At 26.2% G+C, this 27,988-nt stretch overlaps 1 protein-coding gene across 1 annotated transcript; it reads right to left on the reverse strand.

Moving 5' to 3' along the window:
- On the reverse strand, positions 1-27,608 carry LOC114127198 (uncharacterized). Its single transcript, XM_050209532.1, has 34 exons — positions 27,265-27,608; positions 27,122-27,210; positions 26,892-26,949; positions 25,604-25,726; positions 25,308-25,502; positions 24,265-24,390; positions 23,986-24,156; positions 23,280-23,494; positions 22,918-23,133; positions 22,481-22,645; positions 22,286-22,416; positions 22,055-22,222; positions 21,275-21,449; positions 16,545-16,605; positions 15,908-16,024; positions 15,646-15,837; positions 15,160-15,374; positions 14,772-14,987; positions 13,567-13,722; positions 13,369-13,502; positions 13,128-13,295; positions 12,489-12,645; positions 11,817-12,018; positions 6,931-7,028; positions 6,079-6,139; positions 5,360-5,476; positions 4,678-5,076; positions 4,270-4,484; positions 3,896-4,126; positions 3,428-3,568; positions 3,208-3,341; positions 2,939-3,106; positions 2,242-2,410; positions 1-559 (listed from the first exon to the last, which is right to left on the reverse strand). The coding sequence occupies exons 1-34, from the start codon at positions 27,288-27,290 to the stop codon at positions 363-365; spliced, it is 5,406 nt and encodes a 1,801-aa protein (XP_050065489.1). The 5' UTR covers positions 27,291-27,608; the 3' UTR covers positions 1-362.
- Between the last annotated feature and the right edge of the window lie 380 nt (positions 27,609-27,988).

Raw genomic sequence — 27,988 nt, forward strand, 5'->3', positions numbered from 1 at the left:
TTGGACCAATATTGTACTTAAAAATAATTTTAAACCTAGCAAACACAAATTGACTTTTGAATAATAATTGTAACTTTTTCTAAAAACTAACATATTCTTTTCTAAATACGATTCCATTTAAATATAGATTAATTTATAATAATATAAAATGTTAGGTTATTGTACAGAACAATAATATATTTATTTTAATTTATAATAATGATAGTTGTAAATCTTTTTCATAAATAGTTGAATTTATATCCTTAATTTTATAATAAACAACATCTGACTTAAAAACCTTTTCAACTGTAAATATTTCCTTGGACCAATTAGTTTTTAACTTATTTCTATACCTATACTATATACACTTACAATTATTATTATTAAACTATACTAACATGATTTAAATAAATATGACAAATCCATTGTACGTGATGTGCTATGCTTGTGAATACAGCTACTGGTTTATTTGAATGTAAATCCTTGATACTTAGTACTCCAGTTAAAAATGGTACGTGGTTATAAGATTCATAAATTAAACCCGAACCACCAAATCCTGTAAGATGTTTTTCTCCTGCAACTAAAATTTTAAAATATTAATACGTTTATTCTTTAGTTTATAAACATAAATTACATTAGGTAGGTATGTTTTTATATTTTTTCTAGTAAAAAATACTATATAATTATTTATTTAACTCAATGATAAAACTTTTCTAATCTTTTAATTAATTCACATCTGTTAAGATTATCTCATGAGATACCTATACTCATGTATGATAATATATGTACCTACCTAATACTTATAATTACTCATTTATGATTTTAAAAACAACGAATAATTAGAAAATAGAAAACAACTATGATATTTTATTATTATTTATGTGACAGGATAACTAAAATGTTAAAGCACTGTTCACGCTATATTATCTGGTTTTAAACATAGAGCTTGAATGAACCGAGAATTTAATAATATTTAGTTATATCTACACTCTTTTATTGATCTTAAAATTATAAAATGTTTGTTTCGACTATACTAGATTTAGTATTTTGATTGTTTTAAAGAACTCTTTTGAATTAATTTCGCTGTCTGGTTTTTGGACCTAAACTTGTTCCAATAAAGCTTATATGATGAATTCCTCTCTTTGTTTTTCATATATAGGTACACACATTTTTCAAAAATTATTATGTGTTTGTTGTGAATGTGCAATTAATGCTGCATGATTGGCATAATAAATTGGCGAGTCATCTTTTTGCCATCAAATATTCGTATGTCAGTCTTGTGTGGCCAAATCCGGTCCGATTTAGTTTTTATTGTTTTCTTCACTTTTTAATTTTTATACTTATTTATTTTAAGTATAAATTTAAACGAAATTATAAATATTTAAACAAAGAATAACGATTTTAGTTATTTTATTGTAATTTAAAAATATTATTCGTAGGCGCTCCCCCTGTTTCGCCGTGATACCGTCACAAAAAAAAGGTCCTTATTATATTTTATACAAACAATGATATTTTCCATTATTAGGTTTTGGCAAAAAATTAATTTAACTTAACTGTACTATTACTAATAGACAATAGTAAAATAAATTATTTTAATAACAACTTAAGTATATCATATAACATTTACTTGGTTATTCAATTAAGATAATAAATCGTTGTTATTTAAAATAACAATTTAATTAATTTTTCACTTATAATTTTACCTGTTATGTAGATATTATATTTGAACACAATTTTTGAATATCTAATTAAAATGTGCTATTAATTCCCATAATAATTATAAAATAATAATCGATTTTCATGAGCATTTACAGGGATTTGAAATCCTATCCAGTTACATTAGGGGGGGATTGCCCAACTTTCAGTTTGAAGATGCATAATAAATAAGCCAATTGTGGCTCGGCGCGGTGCAGTGGCTGAAATTAATCACTCATGTGGTTAAGAGTAAGCAACGGCCGCTGCCACTAGTACTCGGATGGGTGACCACCTGGGTACGTAGTGCGCAAAAACCTTGCCACACATACACGTGTTCCTAAACCGACCGTACCAACCGTAAAAACACAACCTATCCAACCAACCCTTACCCCTACCACAGTTCATAACCACTACAACAGCTAATGGCCTTAGTCGCCGGGCTTAAGTTCAATAAAAAAAAAAAAAAAAAAATAAGCCAATCGATATTCGTCGAAACCATTGTCATTCGTTCAATATAATTTTTGCTATTAGATTATGGCTATATAAGAATCATAAGTGTTTTATTACCTGATTTATAATCAGTGCAAAATTTATCTCTGGTCACGTAATATTGAAATCCATTTGTGTACATTTTCTGACACGTCTCGCGGTCAATATATGGTAAAATAAATAATTTTAATATCGATTTATCTTGTCCCATACCAGTCATATTAGAATTAATTCCTAAGCCAAACATCTAAAAAAAAAAAAAGATTATACAGTTTTTATTAAAACGGTGTAAGATCATTAATAATCAACATCAACAGTCAATATTATTAAACATTTATAAAGAACATAAGGTAAATTAAGAATAACTAAGCGATTCAGGATTGCTTGTATAGAATTGGCAATTAGGTAGGTAATTAGTTTGTATAAATCGTTTTAAATATTCGTATGACATATTTGTATAATCCGTTTTGTTTTTAGCTTATTATTGTATAATAAAGAAATTTACTGATGACGACAACGATATAGGTTACTATATAAATTACCAATAAAGGTACCTAACTATAATGTAGGTAATAAAGGATTACTATTAAATAGTTGTTATTGAATGTCTTGACTATTTAGATAAGTTACTTTAATTATGTAATTATGATTTTTAGTGTCTTCTGGAGTTACGAATTCAAATTCATGTTTATGCACATATCCATGATAAATATGTCAATTATCCTAAATAGATCGCGATATTAGACAGCAAGCAATTTATAAACAATGTGTTTACCTTTCCTAAATCTCCATTGGAAAGCAAATTTGTTGTTGACCAATCGATAGAAGCCGGCCAAACACCATTACTGATGGCGATATTGGTTGCCAACACAATTACAGAAATGTCATCAGCATACATTCCAAACGGGCCATCATAACTTTCCTTCAAATAAATTGATTTGATCTAAACATTTAAAGATTTTATCATTATAATATTAATATTTTTAGTAAATTTTTGAAAGTCAAAGTTTGATATTATTTACGAGTATATTAATTATTATTTACATCTATAAACTGTGTATATTTATTGTCTATTACAGAAAAATTAGTAGTTTCTTTTCCGACGGCAATTTTAGTACTAAAGTTTTCATTCAATAAAATTTTCCTTCTTAACCCCTTTTTCCAAAAACAATGAGCAGCTGCAAAAAATTCAATTTTTTTAATTAATATGTATTATTGTATTGTAATAAATTATATTGTATTATTTGTATTATATAGTTTTTACCAGAGACAACTAAATTTGGAGCAATTAATGTTCCTCCGCATATTCGGTAATAATGACCATCGTTATTTATTTTATATATTTCCACATTCCAAGGTGCTGTTACAGATGATTCTTTCACTCTATTTGTGATTAGTTCTTCTTCTTTACATGTAAGAGTATACAATTAATACACAAATTAATACATAATTGAGCACAAAATAAAGTAATATTTAAATACATAAATTAATACTCTGATAACCAAAGACAAAAATTAAGCTTAAAAACTAAAAATAAGTATTGACAGATTGAAAATATATAAACAAAAGTTTAATAAATCCATGTAAAATACTAAAATAAGTATTTATGTACGGAAATAATCTAAACCTAAATAATTAGGAACTGAGTTCCAAAATTTTCAATTTGTCTTACACAAAGACACAAAGTCAGTATTAAAGTATTCTATACGAAAATGTGTTATATTTTAATTACGTGATGTACAATTGGCAAGTAGTTGACCATTCCATTGTGCGTTTTGAAGACAAATCAACTCATTAGGAGTACTCATTACTTCTTGTCCTCTTGATAAATTATTTGAATTTATGACTTTACATGATTGTGTTAATATAGTACCAGGTTCTGATGGCATTGAACAATTTACATTGTTTCCATTCAGTGAACATTTAATATCTAATTTATCTGACACCATAGGAGGACATTTTTCTAGTAACATAGAGGAAATATTAAATTATAAATTGTAAATTTTATATCATCTTAAATAATTGATATTTATAGCTAATTATCGTTTATTGTCTTATTATTATTTGTTTACATATAATGAATTAATACAATTATACAATTCTTACTCGAACACAATGTTTCAGATGATTTTGGCATCCACTGTCCAGACTCCGAACAAACCATAAATTTGTGCGGAACAGTCTTATAATATCCTTCTACACAGTCCATTTCAACTATGCGGTACTGATCAACAACATCCCCATTGGATACGGGAACGTTTTGAATTAAATCCTTATAAAAATACTTGGTTCCCTCGATGGTCGGTATCACGCAAGTTTTGCTAAAAGTAAAATAAATTAACGTAACAATTATATTATGTTAAACCCTTTCATTTAACAATTAAAGTGTTTCTGTTTAAAAATAGATATAAACAATTAAAGTATCTTTTTAAAATACTTATATTCCTTGAAATATTTGTAATATTGATATTTAAATAATTAATACCCATAGGTCAAAAATTAAAGTGTAAGTACTTTTGATTGGAAGAATCTTCTATCGACTCTTTTGGTCTGTTTAATGCAATAACTGTAGACGATGAAGTATTTGTAGTTGTCGATGCTATACTTGGCAATGCTATGGTTGTCGACGCTGTAGTTGTCGATATAGTAGTTTGTTGCGTAGTTGTCGATATACTAGTCTGCTTTGTAGTTGTCGATTCAGTAGTCTGTTCCATAGTTGTCGATTCTTCAATAGTTGACTCTGTATCAGTCGATTCTTCTATTGAAGTGTTTTCAGAATTTTCGACAGATTCTATAACTAAATCGGTACATTGTTCCTCATCAGAACCGTCTAAACACTGATTAACACCATCACATTTACTTTCTATATTTATACAAGCACCATATTTGCACTTGAATGCGTATTTTGGACACCTTTAAATTTTAATATGTAAAATATCAATGCTAATTATTATATGATAGTTATATATCAGGTGTAGCGAACCTATTGCACACATGCCAGAAGTGGCTCGTTGGCTAAAGTTCAATAGCGCATCAAGTACATGAATGTATGCTTTTTCTTTAATTTTACCTAGTAAAAAGTCATTTTTGGCACTCCAAAATTTGATTTCAAATTTTGAAACTTGGCCCGAAAAAGGTTCGCCACCCCTGTTATGTACTAAATATATGTTCATATTTTTAATCATAATTAACTCACGTGGTTGATCCACATAAGATTTCTGTTTCATCAGATCCATCAGTGCAATCTTGTAATCCATCACAAATAGATGTTATATCAATGCATTGGCCGGATTTACAAGTGTACTCCGTTTCACTAGAAGAAAAAAAATTGGTATGTTAAGAATAATATTTATTCTATAATTGATTAATTTTTCATGATATTATTGGTACCTATATCTACATTTTAAACACACTTGGCATACTCAAAAATGTATTATTTAGAATAAAGGTTATAGGTATTTTTTAAATATATAATAATTATAGCACAAGCTTAATAGAAACGTTAATTTTTTAAGCGACTTAAATAAAAGACTTGATATATTTATTTTTAGAAATACGTTATCACTAAAACAAAAACTACCACTTACCTACATTAATAATTAATAAGTAATTTGATTTTATATGCAACGTATACTATTATATTGTTAATTTTTATCTACAGATAAAACTAATTTTAATTTGAATATATACTGAAACAAGATAAGTTGTTTAGTATCTATTAACTTTCATAAAAATTTCAATAATTTATTCGAAATTTATAAATCATCATAAATTAATCACATGCTTAAGTGTTATTAAAATTATCATAACCTTTTATTCACTTATTTATAACGTTTAGGTTTTTAAAATATGTTATTAAGTTAAACCATTATACATACAATCAATAGTTTTTAATAGTTAAACTCTTATACTAACTCTGAGCAAGTTGATTCGACTTGACGTTTGTTGAATTCTTTGTTACACAAAGCGACCGTTCCTAAAATAATCAAATAACATAATTTGTGTATAATAAACTGTTGTTAAATATTAATATGGGTATATTTTTTTTAAATTCAAACAAAATAGTTTTTGAGTTTTTTAACTTTGTGTACTAAGCACAATAAGTCCATGATAATGGGTCTGAAAAATATAGGGGCCATGATGATTTTAAAATTGTAGTAATTTACGAATAAATCAATCTTCAACATTTTATAGTTTCTAAATATTTTCCGGTTTCAAAAATATTATAGTCAATATTTACTACATCTATATAATATTTTAGTGATACCGTTTTTAAGGGCTATTATTTATAATGTATAATACCTATACATTGTATATAGTATACGGTAGACTTTAATAACTCAGAAACTATTTATTTAAATTTAAATTTAAATACCTAGATATGTCCACCAACATTTTCAAAAAAAAAAATCATCTGCTTAATTTATAGTAAAAAAAATTTAATCTCATTTGAAAAATAAAATTGAAAAGTAAACAACTATTTTAATGTACTTTATATGCATATCAAGTGTCCCTCTTAATTAAAAATTAAAAATTGTTAAACTTGACATTGATTTCAATGATAAAATATCATGTATACGGAAAACAATTTTGAAAGAATACGGTTTTGAGAATTTCAAATGTCCATAAATAGCTCGAAAAGAGTCAAACCGTGTATAGAATGTAGCAATATTTAGGTAACATTTAATACCTACGAATTGTTTAGATTCTTACTTAAATACTATTAACATTCACTGAAACGAGTTTATAGTGATAAAATATACGTACCCAATACGAAATGTGAATATATAACCAGGATAAAAGTATACGTTGACTTCATGGCTGACGACGAAAATATTGCGGCAAAGAATATTATAATATTCACAAATTATGTTATAGTAAATAATTCACTCAAAAAATAAAATAAAAATACTATTCATTATACAATTCTGAATGATTACCGAGAAATACACTTGTGCATTGCATATAGAATTAATACTTTTGAATTTTTAGCGATGTATTGACTGCTAATAATATTATACATCTGTTAAGTAGGAGTTTCATATTAATAATGGTTCAGATGGTATTAGTTGAAGCTCGAAGAACCTCAAGAACCAAAGCTATAATTATTATTTTGAAGAAAGGTGGGAGACATGGATGTCGTTTCCCCCTATGATTAAGTTTTGTATACTTACATTGCACATTTAGAAAATTTTATTACAAGCATTTATCAATTATTACCAGTGGCGTATTTATGGGGGGGACTCAGAAATTTCAGATTAGATAGAACTTAGGTATTACATTATCATTATTAATATTATATTTATTATGTACCTATTCAGTATTCTATTTCATTACTAATTTTGTAAAATAAAAAACAGCTAAAACCATAACAGAAATTTGTATTTTGTAGTTAATTTCTAATTCTTGTTTTCAATAGGTTGAATCGGAAAATTTATACCTTGGAAAAATACTGTAATGGATAGCCATTTCTCATAACGGTCATAACTAATAGTAATAGTGTGATACTAAGAAGAGTGGTATCATAATATTATATATACAGTCATACGGATGTTTATTGTTTATATGGTTATATATATTGTTATGTTTTTGTTTTTATCTAAAATAAGCAATTATCCCACCTTAGATAATATCCACCGAATCCCACCGACTCTAACGATACCCATCAACTATCGGGCTCTTGAACACAACGACACTCTCATTACGTGTGCTTTTGGTAGCGGTTATACGTTAAGGCCTAATAAAGGCCGTAAATGCTAAATAGTATAGATCATCATACAGACCTATCTCTCATTCCTGCATTCATCGAACTTGACATCAAATAAGGGTAAGTTAATTTACTATACCTATATAATAAAATCCTTACATGCATGTATGTGAAATCATATATACATATAAGTTATTCAGACCGGTATGAATGGTGAATCACGGGGCGATTGTAAACTCCGCCAAAATACCGGTCAAGATAAAAAGGTATTAAAAGGTCTAATGTAAACTTTGCCAATTTTTTTTCTTACCTGTAATGGGTATATGTAAACTCTGCCAATTTCAAAATTCGAAATCAAAAAAAAAAAAAATGACAGTGTTACAGGATGCTATAAATAGGTACGCTAATGGAGTAATATAAGACTTAAAATATTTACAAATTATATCACATCATTTTAGTTTACATAATATATGACATACCGTACTATATATTTTTGGATTTTTTGGTATAATGATTATTTATATTTATTATGATATCTTTACTTTAATTTAAATGTTTAATGTGGACGAGTATTAATTATTATTATGAAAAATATGATTTTATATTATTAGGTATAACGATTATTTAATATGATTTTTTTACTATGATGTAAATATTTAATGTGAACGCTATGGTATAATTATATTATATTATAATTTTTATTTGATAATATATCATATTAATTTTATACTACTACTTGATTTTCTTCACTGGCAGAGTTTACATGAGCCTAATTTTACCTGTTTTTTTTTCTAGCGGAGTTTATAATAAAATAAGGTACTTGTGGCGGAGTTTACATGCGTCCGAATCGAAGAGAAAAATGAGAATGCTATTGTTGAGCTATTCGATTTAGGTCGAATACCTAAGTAAATTAACTTGCTCTGAAATTTTTTTTATCTATAGTTGTCAAATTAGTGTCTTCTTGAATAGTAAGGATTTGACTGTCCAGAATTCAGGTTTTTGTTTAATCTACGTTTATATTCCAGCATCAAGTACATATATACCTATACGTACAAATTATATCCTTATTTTGGTAATTTGGTATTATTTAATTTATAGGTGTATACTTTGTTATACGTTTTAATAAGTAAGTTGTATTTTAAGTACAACAGAATACAATTTTAGTATGAATCATACATAACATATTATTATAACTTATAAGCAATTTATGACTGCCCCTCTTCATCCAATTCCCATAACCAATTCATATAAATACTTCAAAACCAAGGACATACTAAAAATATACGTACATATTTATAAATTAAGTTGTTTTTCAAATTTAAAATGATAAAATTTATTTTTTAATGGTCTTAAGTGTATGCTCAGCTATGTATGAAAAACTGGTTACCTTATAAATACATATAGAACATAGGTATACGTGTTATAAAAAATATAATTACAATATATAAAATATTTAAAGATTCCAAATTCTTCCAACCTTGGTGCTCCTAACTACGTCATAAAACGTGAGATGAAAATAAATCTTTATATAGGTATCTGGTATTCCCGGAAGACTGCTAAGATAAATTACTTAGAATTCCTGAAAACATCAGATAATTACCACCGCACCGATTTCTATATGTTTCGAAGCTAATTTAACTTTACCATTTTGAGTTTCTTGACCACACATTGATGTTTTTGTTTCTTTTTTTAAATTATAATTTAGGACTTAGCAGATACGATTTGTATAATGAAAATTGAAAATCCAAGGCTCAATCAGTCTCGAATTCGAAATTATCATGTTACTGACCCTGCCTATGTAATTATATTATAATATTCGTATAGTCTGATCAATGAACACGCAGTATACTATTACAATATAACTGCTTTATCGTGTGATAGTTCTGTGGTAAGATGGAAGAAACTGATACGTAATTTTTGTTATTTTTTAGAAAATAAATTTAAAATTTAATTTTGATGTAAAAATTCCAGAAATATTTATTCTTCTCCATAAATATTGTGACCATAAATAACACGGTAAGAAAAACACCTAAAGGAAAACTAAGCATATCACCTGTTGCACCTCGTGAAATAAACTTATTATAATATTATAGTGTCGAATAGTGTAAGTATATTAAGTAATGAGTATCTAGATACTGCCTTACCGAGTTTTAGAACTTTTATCAGCCAAAAACCGTTAAAACAAATTTAAAAATTTAAATTTCATACCTACTTAATTATGCCAGAACATACTATTATGCATTAATGGTATATATTTCGGGGCCTTAAAGTTTTAGGCACCCCAGGCCTAAAATATAAAAATTATAATATGTCTTCCTATTCTATGTTTAAGAAAAAATATAGGTTTTAAAAATAAAAATGTTATTTTAAAAATTTTTAATAGTATAGGTAGATAATTATATTATCGAAGTGAAGTAAAGTTGTGAGTTACACTGTTCAGTTTCATAGATTATCTATCAAAATACAGTTCAACCTACCGAGTTATACTCGGTATAACTCACTGTTTCTATTTATGTCTTCTAATATATCAGTATAAAAAACTGATAATGAACAAAAGTTTTAATTCTTGATTTTCAATCATTTTCATAAGCCCAATCTATGGATTATTAAAATTTCAGATGGACAAAAGTTATAATTCTAATTTTTTTTGCTAATTATATTATATACTTATGATCTATTGGACGCTCCAGCCTGACTCATAAGATATTTATCATTTATCAATAAAATGACTATTTATGATGTCTACATATATTTATATGTATAGTTAATAAGGAAAAACATTAACTATCGTGGCGAGTGAACGGCCAAAAATATTTATATACCATATACATTATACTTGTATCATAAAATTAAAAAAAATACTATTTATTTTATACAATGTGTTGTCTCATTACAATACAATTCTTAATCTCTTGCACAAATAACTATTTAGGTTTTCAATTTCAAACTTTCGTTTAAGTGTATAAAATATTTTTCTAATCTTTCTAATTTCACAGATCAAGAGCAAGTGGTTATTGGTCAGAATTATATACGTTATGCTAGTACTGTTATTTTTTCATCTTTACTTAATTTTGTTTTGATTTTATCAAATTATCATTAAATTAACAACACTATAGCTCAATTTAATGATTAAAGGATTTTTATAGGTAAACAAAAAACAAAAAATCTAATAATATTTATATTTAACTTACTTACCTACCTAAAAATAAAGCGATACTAAATTAATAAAATACAAGTTGGTACAACGTACAAAACTTGATTAAATCATCTTCTCCAACAAAGAATCTCTATTATAAAGTAGAAGCAGTATTGCCCAATGTTAAGTTTTAAACTATAAAATAACCTACGATTTTTTTTTCAATTTTTGGTTTTGCTAAACCACGTATTTATTACGATTTCTTCACAATGTTTCAACGGCTATTGTAAAAGTTTAACCATATACATTGACAATTGTAACTACCTACTATATATTCCATAAAATACATCTTGAGTAAGGAAACTTGTAATTATCAGCGTCAAGTTTTTCTACTTTTTCAAATCCGAAGTAGAATTATTAAATTGACAAGTTTTTTTTTTTTGATAGGTACGTGGCTTTGAGTATCAAATGTTCAAAATATATATTACTACTTAAATATAACTTAAAGTATAAAGCAATTTTACTCTGCTATATTATAATATAAGTGTAAGTAAATAACTATTATATAATAAAATGTTAACATTTGCAAATCAACCAGCTTCTAATATTGTAGGTATATTTCTAACTGTTAAATGTACCTAAATATTATAATACACGTTTTATTGTTAGATCTGAAAATCAATAATGTTATAAACAATTTATTGTACGTAATTTTTAACACAATAAGTTTCCAGTTTAATACGAGTCTTGCACAGTATTTTTTTAAAATTAAAATTGTTTGGTGTAGAACGAATGAATACACCATCGGACTATAACACGATGTATTCACTTACATTGGAGAAGTCTTTCACGAATCGGCGAATCCATTGAATATGGTGACTTACGTCCGTAAAAACAGCAAATAAATCATTTATGTTTGGATCCGTGACACTCACTATTCCAGTTAAAAATTGTAAAGTACCATGTTTATGTGTTAAACCTGAACCAATGAATATTTCAGTAATATTTTGTCCTGCAATTTAACCAAAAATAATCATTATGCATGTAGGTACGTACAAATAAAAACCGTTTCACCGATGTAAAATACTTATACCAGATTACATGGACAATTATTTAACATTTTATGAATGAATAGTAAGCTATTGATTCCTTAAATATAATTATGACTTGCCAATTATATTTTAGAAACCACGAAATTAAACAATTTAAATTTAATCTGACCAGCAATAATACATATAATGTAAATACCGATTAAAATATAATAATTAAAATAATTAATAGATATTCAGAAATTTTAAAATGCATTTTTACTTTTACGTAAATCAAATCAAATAAAAAAAATGTGTCTTTATCCGAAACCACAATACAATTTACAAAACAGCAAATAAATTTTCAACATTTATAAGTAGCTTTATCATTAAGTACCTACCTATTATGAATTTATGCAAAATATACTTGTTGATTGTCATAATTTTATATTACCTAATTCAGAAACAGCGCAAAATTTATCAATAGTCACTAACGATTGAAATCCATTGGCATACATATCACGACAAGCATTTTTTTCAATATATGATACATTAGCTTTTAATAAAACAGAACTTGTTTCCGTCATTTCCGTTTTTCCCCAACCAATAACCTATAAAATAAATTATTTATAATAATTCTTTTTACTATTAAATAATTAAAATTACAATGATTGAATTTTCAATCCATATATTATATACACACTAAATAATCAAAGTATTGTTATAACAGACAACTGTTATTTTTTTTCAAATTGTGATTCTAAGTAAAGTTACAATAAAATTACAGTTAAATTTTGTCATTTCTGTTAGTTTTATTTTTGTTCTAGATGTAACCGATAATATCAGTTAAAAATTGTACGAGTATCTAAAGCAGAGACGGTGAACCTTTCTGTACTCACGTGTCAAATAAAAAATGTTGTTAGATTTTATTTTCCCTTTATGTCAACTAATTTGATGACTTTTCTTAAATCTAAAAAGTATAAGCAAAATTTAACATTCGATGAATGTAGTTGACAGTTGCGTATGTCACGAAGTCACGGAGTCATAGGTTCACCATTTCTATTAAACTTATTCAAGTATTCAACAAAATTACCTTTCCTTTAGATCCGTTTGTAACAGTGTATTGATTGGACCAATCGATACAAACTGGCAAAACAAAGTCGCTGATCGTAACTTGAGTACGTAATACAATAATAGCTAAATCGTCGACATAATACCCAGAAAACCCATAATAACTCTCTTTTAGATAAATTAAATACACCTAAAATGTTTTGTTTTGTAAAAATATTTAGAACCCAACAATGTTTTGTTCTGAAATGAGAAATTATACTTACATCGATAATCTGAGTAAAATTGTTGTCTTTTATAGAAATATCACTAGTGTACTTTCCAACGGCAATTTTATAAGTATTATATTTATTCGTCAATATTCTATCAGTATTTCCTTCTTCCCAATAACATCGAGCAGCTATAGACATTAAAATATATTGTTAATTTTTTATCAAATATATTTTCCTGCAAAGATTTTATACCAGTAACAACTAAATTTGCTGTAATTAATGTTCCGCTGCATATTAATTCATAATATTCGTCATGGTGACTGTAATTTCGTTGATATAATGCAACATTCCAAGGCACTGTTCCATATTCTATTTTCTCATCGCTCGGAGTATATAACTGACCACAAGCTACAATCATATATTTTAATTTAAAATTAAATTAATAACTAATATAATAATAATAATATAATAATATACTACTATAATATTTAGTTATAAAATAAAATACGAGTATAATGTCGATGGTTTTAAAAAAAATATGCAACTATAACAGGGACGTACGCAGAAAAAAAATGTTGGGGGGTGCTTTTGAAAAAAGTTATTGAAAAGTAGAACTTTTTTTTCAAATTATTTTGCACCCATCACATTGATATACAATAAATATATTTTTATTTTTATTCAAATTATATTAATTATTTTAATTTGTTAGTATTAAATTTTTATTACAAAAACTAAATATTTCAGAGGGTGTTTGAACTCCAAAAACACCCCTTGTGTACGTCACTGAACTATAAATACACATGTCTAAAGTTCAACTTATAGACGGAAATCCACACGTTCATATAATTAGCAGTTTTGTATTAATTAGATATACGATCGTGTGCGGATATATATACATATAACATACATACATACACATACATACATACATACATACATATAAGTATTGTATTTATTTTAAATACCTAAATAGAAAAGCTTCAACATAATAATGTCAAAAGTTATTTTTAGATATTTATTATAGACTGCATAATTGTGTTATGTATTTTATAGATTTTAAAATGTTATAAAAATTATATTAATTAATTATTATAAATATCTAAACTTTTACGATCTCTAAAACGTTTTAAATTTAAACCTACATTCAATCATATTAATTAGGATTGCAAAATCAATAACTTTAGATATCGATAAGACGATAAATAAGAGTTCAAAATATTAATATACAGTTTAAATACTTTATAATATGCTTACTATAATTTGGTAATTTTTTTTTTAGTTATAAACATTGAATAATTTTGAATTATTATATGAAGTTTTTTTTATAATATCATATTTTAAAATGTTTATTCTACTCGTATATTCCAATTTCCACGTGTTTTAGTGCTCTAAGTTCAGGGCGCTGATAATATTAATTAATAATCATAGTAACAAGAATAATGAAAAAATACAGTTACATGGAATACACGTATATAGATCATCATCACTCCACGTTGCATCTTCCAGGCAAAGTAATTGATTTGAGAGTTTTTCTTGTTTGCTTGATAATGTATGAGTGGCTTTACATGTTTGATACAATATAGTGCCAGATACTGCATTTAAACAACTAATATATTTACCCTCGAATGTACATTCAAAATCTATACTATCTGATTCCATAGGTGGACACATTTCTAGTTACATCAATAAAATATATAATTAATGCACATTCAGTAGTAACGATAATTAAGTATATATTATTACCAAATATCTATCAGACTAAATATTTTTTATTTAAAAATTATTTTTTACATAATCTGCATTGATGTAAAATATACAATAGAATAGGACATAATAAGTACTTACTCAAACATAATTCATCAGTTACAAATGGTCTCCATTGTCCGGATTCTGAGCACACCATAAATCTATAAGGAACAACTTTGTAATACCCAGCTTCACAGTCCTCCTCAACTATGCGATATTGTTCAACTGCAGTACCATGAGATAGAGAAACATTTTGGTTCCAATCTTTATAGAAATATTTTGTACCCTCAATTGCCGGTATCATACAAGTTTTTCTAAAAATCAATTTAACAAGTATTCAATCTTCCAGACACCAATTATCATACTATTCTATAATTGTATACGTTTTTTCGATGTATAAATAATAGGAATTAATTGCTTTCCTAACCAATAAGGTAGATATGCTTAAAAAAAAATGCAATATAATAATATATGTTATTTAGCTTATTTCAAGTAATATTTTTATTTTTTAGTATTTATTTTGGAAGATTAGAGATCAATTTAACTCGAAATAGGACTATTAAAGAAATTATACGAGTAACATACTTAATGTAAGACTGCTTTATTGGTTTTGTTGTGTCATTTTTTTTAGATATTTCACTCGTAAATTTTGATATTGATGTAGAGTTGGAACAATCTTCTTCATCAGAACCATCAACACACTGTTCGAAGCCATCACATAAATAATTATTACTTATACAAGCGCCATATTTGCACTTGAATGTATACTGTGGACACCTTTAATGTAAAATGTCAATATGAATCATATTTTATGTACTTAAGTTTTTTTAAACCTCAATCGACTTACATGACTGTTTCACATAAAAGTAGTGTTTCGTCAGATCCATCACTGCAATCTCTTATTCCATTACAAGTATTTGAGACATCAACGCACTGGCCAGATCCACACCCATATTCAGTTACACTTTTTGAATTAAGGTAAACGTATAAATACATAAAATTTGTAATATAAATTATTATTTCATAATATTTGATATGACAAGTTGTTTTATAAATTCCCGTACAATATAAATTTATTGTATAGGATAAATAATATGATTGTTACTTATTATATTATTGTAGCTACACATTGAATATAAGTAGACATTTTTTTTTTAGTAAATTAAATTCACTCCGATACAATTGAGACTGAGCTCCTAATTATGTATCGCTATCAGCACTGAAAGGCACTGGTTTCTGCTGTGCAAAAACATATTTTATATTGTACATAAAATATAATTCAAGAATAAAACTTATTATAGATAATAAATACAATGTAGGTATAGCCGTATAGGTACGTTTCTTAACACGCGACAATTTAAATTATAAATAAACATAATAAAAATATGATTTCAAAAATTATTAATTATACAGTATAAATTATAAATGGTAATTTATCATTATTTATTTTGAAAATATAATATATAATATGTATATTTACCAACCCTGGGCAATAAAATATGGTTTGTCGTTTTTCGAGTTTTCTATCACACAAAATACTCATTTCTAAAATAATAAAATATTACTGTTTATTCATAACAGACAAGTGTAAAAATAATAGAATTACCTAATAGATATTTTATTTTAAAGGCGATTTGCTAAATATATTCACCCAATTTTTTTCAATAATACAATTATTAAACATTTCATATTACTTAAAGACCAAATTTTAAAAGTCAACCCTACTTTTATAATACTGTAAATTATTTAACAGATCATTTTTTGAAAATGTTGACGCATCAAAATCGAAATTCGAACGAGTAGTTTATAAGTTTTTTTAACTTTGTGTACCAACAATAATAAGTCCTTAATAATGGGTTTCGAAGATATAATAATGGCCATAGTGACTTAAAATGTTGGTAGTTGATATTAATCTATATTACATTGTTATGTGTTATTATTTTATCACATTATTTATATTACATTTAGATATTTAATTTTTTTATAAAATTATTTTTAAGGAATATTATCCTTAATATAAATATTTTAATAATTGAGAAATAACTCATTTGAATATTCAACTAGATATGAAAAATTTAGAAAACTAAATTATCCAGTAAATAAATCTATTACCACGGGATAACAATCCTTAAGTAATAGAAAAAAAATTCCAAGAATGTAAAGTCTCTAAGCATACTCGAATTTAAAAATTCCCAAAATTATGATTTGAATAAATTTACAATTATAAATAGTGGTGATTATTGGTAAATCACTTATGATACTATTTTATCACTGTCAAAAATCCATATTTTTTATATTTTGAGCAGAGCGATAAATAATACATTCACGACTTTATCATATGTTTTTTTGTAGATGACCACACAATAAACTGTCAATAAAATAATATAATTTTTAAAAATGGAGGTAATTTTGAATATCAAATTGGATATAATCAAAATTAAAAATTTCCAGTACTTATTTTTACTGTTGGTAAAAACAAAAAAAAATTAAGTATAACGGAGATTTTTACTCAAGTCCAATTTTCATCAAATGTTTGTATTATTGTTTTCATTTACAATAAAATATTTCAGCTATTTTTGAGATACCTATTTTTAATTTTTTTTTAGGCAAAATTCATAAAATTAGTAAATTATTTTTTAGTTAGAAATTCATAATATTTTTTGTTTTATACCCAAGTTTTTAAAATAGAATACAACGTTCTTAACTGATTTTTCAACCTATATGTGAAAAAAAATTCTACGGAAAAGCCAAATCAATTTTTTTATAAGTATATCAAGTTAAAATTATTACGACATTCGACAATTATCCGTAAAATTATTATTTCTTCTCAAACAATTTCTGATATTTTATTGTGTATTATTTTAATAATTTGTTTATATATAATACTTAAATTATCGATTTTTTTATACTTAGTATTTATTCAACTATTATAAATAGATATAATAAATAGGTAAGGTTGGATACATGTATTGATGGATTGTAAGTAATATATTTAAATTACATACCAAAAATAAAACAAAAACATATTAACCAGGAAAACGAAGCTTTCATGGTCATCAACGGTGAACGTACAAAACAGTCGAAAATACACTAAATTTAATAAAATAACAACACTAAATGGATAGTTTTATATTAAAATCAATTATGTATTATAATTATTAATTTTTGATCGATTTATATATAACTGCTTATAATAATTACTGGTAAAATCTTATACATTAACTAAATATTAATATGGTTAAGCCAGTATAAACGCCTATGTTCGACTGCAGAATAGTGAATAGCTAGCGGGTTTATTACAGTATATAGTGGGGACTTAGAAGCATAAGAGAAGTTTCTCCCATCACTACCCATCATTCGTTTTTTAAGTATACTTGTGTTATAATAAAATATTGACGTTGAAATAAAATAAAATTAATAATTCAAATGTAAAATATACATTAATTTTGTTTGTCTATTATAACATATATACCTACCTGTCTTTATATTTTAATAAAACATGAGGCACATAGGAAACATTTGAGAGGTACTTGGAGGTGCTTAACACCCACAATTTTTGAATAGATCATCGAATATTTGTGTGAGGAGGGGGCAAAGCCACACACGGGTCACTTTAGTCAACTTAAATTTAGCACCCCCATAAATTTAATCTAAATTGCGTCTATGAATTGAGGTGATTTCTTTATCAACAGTTTTATTTGAAGTTCTACTGGACCAAATTTTTCTGGGCCTAGATGGCTAGATCAAATAGGTATGTTATGTCCATTTAATAAACATGAATCTACTCACACAATATAAAATTATAATAGCAGTTTATGAAATAGAAATCCACTTCATGAAAACACGATCAGTCGATCACACTATGTAAATATGACATATTACTTATACAAAGGTAATGTTCTGTATGCCTTTATATAAACACGTTTTTACAAGTTCTAGTATTTTCAAGATAATAATTTTTACGAGTATCGTCATCCGTTACTCGAGGCTCATATTAAACAAACATATAACTATTGCTTTCATATGATTCTTTATAAATTAATATTAAGTTGATATTACTTCTTTTATTATTTTTACAGATGTGGCTGTAATTTGGAACTACAACAGTCGACATATTCTTTAACCCTAAATATTAGTATTACATTACAGGCTCGTAGCCAGATCAGATTTTCAGATGGAGCAAAGTAAATTTTTTTTCGGGGGGAGGAATTATATACTAAAACAATGTCTTTCTAATATTTTTAATATTTTTAGGGGGGCAACACTCCTTCTCACCCCCCCCCCCCGTGGCTACTTGACTGCTGCATTATTTAAAAAAAGAACCAAATTTTTTTTTCCTGCAGATAAAAATTTGTTCAACTTATAATTAAAAAAATTCAATACAATTATACATAGTATTTTTCTGTTTGTTGTAAAACCATTCTATATGAATAAATAGTTATACAAAGATAAAAAAAAAATTATAATTGATAAATATAATATTCAAAAAAATAAAATATACTTATTAGTTATTTTTACTACGCTATGCAGCATGGGCGTAGATAGGAAGTATTTTCGGAGGGGGGTTTGGTCAGATATACATTAAATTTAATCCACAATATTTTTTTTTAATTGTTTTTTTTTTTAATTTCGGGGGGTATTTGAACACCCAAAACACCCCCCTAACCTACGCCCATGCTATGCAACAGTCGTAAAAGTTCTGTCACTCGCAAAAGTATAATTATTATAAATTCCATAAATCCAATCAACATGACTACTAACGTCTGTAAAAAGTGCAAATGATTCATTTTTTGATGCGTCCTTTAAACTCACAACTCCAGTTAAGAAATGTAAAGAATTATGTTCAAAAGTTAATCCACCTCCACTATCACCTCGATGAACTCCTTGTCCTAAAATGTCAGAGTTTAATAATAACACTAATACGAGTAGAAAAAAATAAACATAATAATTTGTGATATTATATTCTAAAATAATAATAACTAATACCTATTAAGTAATAATCAAAGTAGAAAATTAACTAGATATTATCAAAAACCATAACCATAATAAATACATATTACTTATGTCTATGACAAAAACCCACAATACGAAAGTGTGAGGTTACCATGTTGCTTTATTCACAATAGTATTTACTTCTGCAAAATTAAAGCATTTTGTGTTTATGCATTCTAATAATAGGTAGTTCTTATACATTTTTTATTAAACTTATTAGTATGATTGATTTTAGCAATATTCTTAATTTAACAATTTAAAAAAATAGAGTGGTCAAATGAGTCACGCTCAGCTGTATAGTAAGTCACTATAATGGATCTATTAAATTTGAATCCAATGATAGTTATCATTGTATACGAAAAACGATTCTGAACGGAGATGATTTGTCAGCTTAGGATATAATTTCCAATGGTTAGTGAAAAAGGTAGTTGATGTATTAATGACCTAAATACACCAAAATTTAAGTTATTTTCTAATTATTGTTAGAAAATTTATGGAAAATCTTGAATATTAAATTTTCAACTCTTAGCTACTTATAAATTATTGGGAATCTTACCTACAAAATAATTTGCAAATATTCATGATTTTGAAGAATTTTTGGCAATAATATTTGAACTTCAAATAATAATAAAAAAAATTTTGTTTCTATGTATTCTTATAATTATTGAATCATTTTAAGACTAACTTATGTGGAACTTTGTATTTAATTTTCAAGTATTTTGACTCAGCTGAAAAAATGTTTTCCATATTTTATAAAAAAAAATCTAAACAAAAACAAACATTTCAAATGCCTCTAATGACCTATTATAATGTACCAAGGATATTCACTTTTCCATCGAAAACCACCCCCGCAGTTTGAAATTGAAGCATTATTTCGACAAGTTATGCTGTACACACACAAAAAAAAAATAACACACATCATTATAAAATCAATACATTTATCACATCGTTCAGAATCAAAAAAGATTATGTTTTCTCGAAAACACGAAACTATAGTTCATAAGTCATAATGTAAAATTAATATTTAATAAAAGAATAAGCAATTATATTATTCTTGTACTTAGTCTAAAAATATAATGTACTCGTTAGGGATTATTAGATATAGAACGTTAATGACATTTGCTTTTTTTCTTTTGATACTATAAAATACTATCTGATACGAAACGATACGATACTGATAATTTACAGGTTCTAATAACTCATTATAACTTTTACTACTTACCAGTTTTATTACCAGCACAGAATTTATCAGAAGTAATAAAGTGTATAAAGTGTATAAATGAGCTTTGAGTTCTTTCATACATATTCCGACACGTCTTACGATCAATATATGGTAAGTCAGCTTTTAATAAAACTGAACTTTCTTCCATTTTTTCTGTTTGTCCCCAGCCTACAACCTAAAATAACAAAATTATTGATTAATATATATAACACAAAATTAACAAAGTTCGTGTATGAAGAAAAAACTGAAAGTAAAATTACATTATTCAATCATGAACCAACAATCATACATATCTAACAAACTCTAAAATAAAATTATTAACGTACCATACCAAACGAGTAGATGGATACTTATCATTTATCAATTATTTTAATTAAGTTATAAGAAATAGATTATAAATACTAAAATATACCAAATAATAATACATGTAAGTATCTCATAATCTTTTTCAAACAGCAAATAAGTTATGTTTAAATACGTAACTTTAAAAACAAATATAAATACGGGGAGATTCATTGAGCATGCTCGTTGCTCATCCATCACCTCCTTATATTCATTTATAAATGGTTTTTTTCGATTATGATTTTTGGAATTTTTTAGATTAATTAAAATTCATATACCTATTAAGATATAGTTTTATATTTTGTATGATACTTATTACAATGATTCAGAAATAGCTTACTATATTTACAATATTTCATGTTATAATTAAGTGATTTAGGTACTTATTTATAATATAGCACAATGTAAAAATTCAATAATAGTGCTAAATAAATTTACTTGTCCAAAAGATCCGTTTGAAATGGAATATTTTTTAGACCAGTCAACGCAAACAGTCGAAACTACATTGCTCATCGTAATTTTGATTGGTAGCACAAGAATGGCTAAATCTTCAGCATAATATTCGGACACACCATAATAGCCCTCCTTCAAATAAATCAATCCAACCTAAATTATTTTTAACAAAATATTTAATGAACCAAACCACTTTATTTTTTTAATCTGTGTTACATCAACAATCTGAGTAAATGCATTGTCCTTGATTGCAATGTCTCTCTTATACTTTCCAACAGCAATTTTATAAGTACCATTGTTTATAATTATTCTATTTGTCATCTCTTTATTCCAAAAACAATGGGCAGCTAAAATAATTATTTATGATTTTGAATTTAATATATGTATAATACACATTACCATGTAACTTACCAGACACAACTAAATTTGAAGCAATCAGTGATCCTCCACATATTAAGTCAAAACTATTTTTATTGTTTTTTCGATATACTGCGACATGCCAAGGTGCTGATCCATAATCAGCTTTAACACCCTCTAAAATCAATGGTTCGATTGGGGAATATGGCCGGCCACAATCTATAATAATATTGAATACATAAATTACTAGAAAGAATGTTCTAAAATGCAATCGTTTGGATATTTTACGAATTATGATTATAATACTATAATGACAATTGTTTTCAATATTCTTCTTTTATAAAAGCAATTAATAAAGAAATTAAGACATTCTAAATTTCTCAAAAATGTAAAAATATGTTTGCTATACAGTTATCTTTATATTTAAAGATTGTATTTATAGAATTTGAATGAATCAATAATATTAGAATAATACTTAAAAATATAATTACATGGAATACACGTATAAAGTCGATCACTCCAATTCCCATCTTGTTGACAACGTAATTTGATTGGAGTCTCTATTTGTCCATTTGGTACAGTGTGCGTAACTTTACATTTTGGTGTTAATATAGTACCCGGTACTGATGGGTTTGAACAATTTTCTCTTTTACCGTTAAAAACACAATCCAAATCTAAGCTATCCGAAATCATAGGTGGACATTTTTCTTGAAACATAAATCAATTATTAAATTGTTACTTACAATAATAATATTATATTATAAAATGATAATCACTCAAGTTTCAACAAATACGTCTTATATCATTTGTACAGATATTAATAGGTAAACAATAAATAAGAACACATGCTTACTCAAACATAATTTATCCTGATCTGGTATCAAATTTCCATCATTATTACAAATTTTAATTCTTTGAGGATACGTTTTATAGTATCCTTCATTGCAGTTCTCCTCGATTACGGTATTCATATCAATGTAAGTCCCAGGTGATAAAATAAGATCATGGCCAAATTTATTTCGGTTTAATGAATACACAGTACCTTCAATATTTGGTATCACACATGTCCTTAAAAATTATTATCACATAACAATAACTAAATTATGAATAATTAAAATTTTTAAGCAATGAAATTCATCATTAAAATTTCTTTTCTACGGATATAATTTATTGTAAATTGTGAACCCAAGATTGTTTAATAATACAATAATTTATTCTGAAAATTTATTGTTTTTTTTTAATTCTAATTTAACAAATCATATATGCTATGGTACCTAGTGGAAAAACCTTCATAAAATTGAGATCCAGGTACTTTAGGTTTACATGACTCTTAAATCTTATTATTTATAATTATAAAAATATATATATACCTACAAGTTAAATAATTATCATCTTTAAATTAGAAATGTTTAACATAGAAAATAAACAAATAGAACAATTATACCTACCTCATATTATTGGTCTGTGTATTGTCTATATTATAGGTATCTAGGTAATTTTTGTAATTTTTTTTTAACATTTCTGTATAAAAACCCATTTTTTGAAAAATTTGGACGTACCTGGTTATTGCACCGGTGCCTTCAATTGGAGTAGACGAGGTCGTAGTTTTGTGATCTTCAATGGAACCACAGTCTTCATCAGAACCGTCAATACAATCTTGGGAACCATCGCATTTTTTATGTTTACTTATACAGGCACCATATTTACATTTGAACATATTCTTTGGACATCTTTAACATTAAATAATAATTTAAGCTATTATACTATTTATACTTGTAGAATACAAATATATGTAGGTTTAGTTGTAAACATTTATTTTAATTCTATTCAATACGTACACGACTACTTTTGATTTACACAATTCCGATGTTTCATCAGATTTATCATTGCAATCTGAAATTCCATCACAAATGGATATTATATCTATGCATTCGCCAGATTTACAGCTATATTCCACAGTTTCTCTAAATAGTAAATATACAATTTATTTTACACATTCATAGTTATATTTTAGTACAATGTTTGTAAAACATACAAAATCAGTTTAATATTAAAATACATTTTAATATTTAATATACGTTTTAAAATAAGTTATACAATTTTAATCACTTAATTAAGGTTCAATTCAGAAGATCAAAATGATTTCTAATTTATAAGACTCATGTAGCAAATAATGTATTAATTTCAAAATGATATATTGATAAGTATGCATTTTGTTTGGGAGTGTTTATTGTACCTACACAAATTGTTATAGAATAAAAATTTGGTTTTCAACTTTGTGAATGGTATCTGGGCAATCTGGTAGTACATTTGAGTTGTCAAGAGTGACAATTCCGTGGTTTTTTTTTCAAAGAACTGTAAATAAGTTAAATTTTTATGTATAACAAGTTTTTTGCAGAATACATTTTCTTTATTTGGTTTAAATCGATAACAAATAACCGTAATTTAAGTGTTTAATTTTGTATTGAAAAATAATGATCAAAACACAAACCTCCAGTCACATATTTTCATACAATGATAACGAGTTATTGATGTTGAATCATGTAGATTTAACACACAAGTTCAAAAGCTTTAAAAATTGAAGTGCTGCATCACAATTAGCTATCATTACACTTTATATAATGTGAAAATTATATTCGAGATAAAGAATAATTAAACAATATAATTACAATCAAATTTGAGTAAAATGTCTATAGCAATTTATGTCTTTTAACGTTTTAGAATTACATCTATAACTTAGAATCCTGTTTGCTGTTATTATAATATTATTATCTTATGTATAATAAATTTAATACATACCTACTAAAAAGCAAACCATAAGTTAAATAAATCAAGTATAACCATAAATTATAAAAATACCACTTGAAAAACAATTACTTACTCACATCTACTCGTAGACTGTCTGGTTACTCGAGTTAGTTGAGTTTGTGACAGATTTGAAAACATTTTTAAGACAAGCGTTTCACATTCAGGTAAGTTTTCATCGGAACCATCGATACAGTCATTTTTACCATTACATTTTGCTTTTTTGCTTATACAAGCCCCGTAATTACAACGAAACATAGGACTTGGACATCTATTTTAACATAATATAAATTATAAAAATAAAATAAGAAATGATATATTTGTTAATGTTTTTAAACTCCAAACAGAATAGTATGAATAATTTTCCCATACGTTACATTCAATGGAGCACATAAACTTTGAGTCTCATCTGACTTATCTGAACAATCTGCAAGTCCATCACAAATTGATAATAAATCAATACACTGCCCATTTGTGCAGCTGAACATATTGTCTCTATTAGTATAATGTAACATAAAATATATTTAGAATTAAAAAAAAATAAAATATCATTGAAGTCTGACCACAAATTATTTTTTTTAAAAATCTATAAAGCAAAACAATTTAATTAACATAAAAATGTTAATACCTTAGTCGTACAGTTACTATATAGTATATACATTAATACATTTAATATTTTTATAAACTCAAAGTTCTTAAGTATGGTTAAAGGTTAACAAAATTTTAAAAAATTAAGGTATAAGTATTTGATGAATTATTATAAAAAAATTGGTCCCCAAAATCCCTTATTATGCAAAATAGTGGGGTGGGTGTAATAAATTTAAGGAGTTAATATTCTAAATATTTAATAGTTCATAATTTTAAGTATAAAAAAAATAATTTAAAAATGTGAGCTACTGAACACAAACTGAAGTTCTTTTAACATCTAAGGTGGAACGATATTACCAAAAAAAAATCCTTTACATAGTATTCAAATACTAGCATTAATCTAATTTAATTTATTATACCATCTATCACAGATTCTACAGTATTCACTTATGTAAACCATACTTTTAATTTAAAATTAAGGTAGCCTACTCTTAATAATTTTTTTTTTTTTTTTGTTTGATTTTAAGAAAATTTAGAAAATGATTGTAACATATAATATGAATTTTCAAATTGTTATGATTAATTTAAATTTTAAAATAATCAAATACATAATGGTATTATACATGTTTCTGAATAATTTGTAGGATGACTTTTGTAGGGAAGTAATGATTATTAGTACCTACAGGTAGTACTCTGTTCACCCAAGAGATCAGAATTGTGAAGTGGACGAAATCTCGTCCTCTCCCTCTACAACACCTTGTGACTTTGGCCCACCTAATTATCAGTTATCACCTGTTGCTCTAGAGTCTAAAGGGTAGGCAAGTTAAAGTAAGGCACTAAAATCTATAGATCTTAAGCTATACAATATCGCGTTTTATTGTAGTGTTTGCGATCCATATGTTGTGTTAGACTACATTCCGTATAACACAACCTAGGTATATAAAATAGTTTAAGTCACGGAAAAGGGATTTTTGACGAAGCAAAGTCAAAAATATGCACTTAGTAATCCTGGTCTCATAGCGAACAGAGTATAAGTAGGTATTTTGTTAAAACATCATATAAAGTTACCAACTTTGAACATGGTCCAGTTTGTCGTTTTTTGAATAAAGTATTACACAATACGCCCGATCCTGAAACGAATAATTTGTATTTTAATTATGTTGGTATGTTTTTTGGTATTCTTATTTCCGTTAATACAAATTATTATTTCCTATTTTAAATTATTTTCTTTTATCGTGATGCCATTGTATTATACTACTATTACTATACATAACTTACTAATATATAATTATAATAACGTACCTGTTGTACCCAAAGCGAAGCATAGACATAATGTTAACCAAGACCTTGTCGCATTCATGGTTCTATTCGTCGACGAAAAAGTTACAAAGCTACAAATTATAATACATCATTATACTTTTTATCGAAATAATATTATTTCTTACACGCTCAAATGTGACGACGAAAACATACAATTCTATCACAATAATAATGTATCGATGGCAAAACAACTACAAATTTAAATTATTTACTTATTTAATTATAAACAAAACTAACGAGTAAAGTTATCCGTTCGGGATGCGAAAGTTGGTGGTAACCTTTCAATAAAAATTTGATTAAATTTTCCACAAAATGTTTAATAATAAATCAATTCAAACATTAAAAATAAAACAGCAATAATAATAATAAAAATATGTTAACACAATGTTCTACTGTGCAAGCCGTGTAAAACGTTAGAAGAACGTCTTTTGTCTAACGTGCTTGGCATATCGTATATTACTGTAGCCTGCACTGTGTTCGTCGTGGATACGTCGTATATATTATGTATATGCATATATTTACGCGATTTAAGCTGTCCAGAATGCCGAAGGACAAATTATTTTATTATATACTCGTAAATTATAAGAAGCTACTACTACATAATACATATTATTATTTAGTTAAGGACAAGGTCGTAGCCAGAAAAATATTTTTTTTTTTTTGGGGGGGGGGGGGGTGGTTATGTATAAAAATATTATATTATGTAATAAAATATGAAATTCTAACTATTCAGTCTTATTTCAAAAAAAAAAATTCGGGGGGAGGGGGGTTTGAACCCTGAAACCCCCCCTGGCTATACGGCTTTGGTTAAGGATCATTTATTTATTTACCCGCGGCACTTGACCAGTT

The sequence above is a fragment of the Aphis gossypii genome, chromosome 1 (assembly GCF_020184175.1).
Source record: "Aphis gossypii isolate Hap1 chromosome 1, ASM2018417v2, whole genome shotgun sequence".
Taxonomy (NCBI): Eukaryota; Metazoa; Arthropoda; class Insecta; order Hemiptera; family Aphididae; genus Aphis; species Aphis gossypii.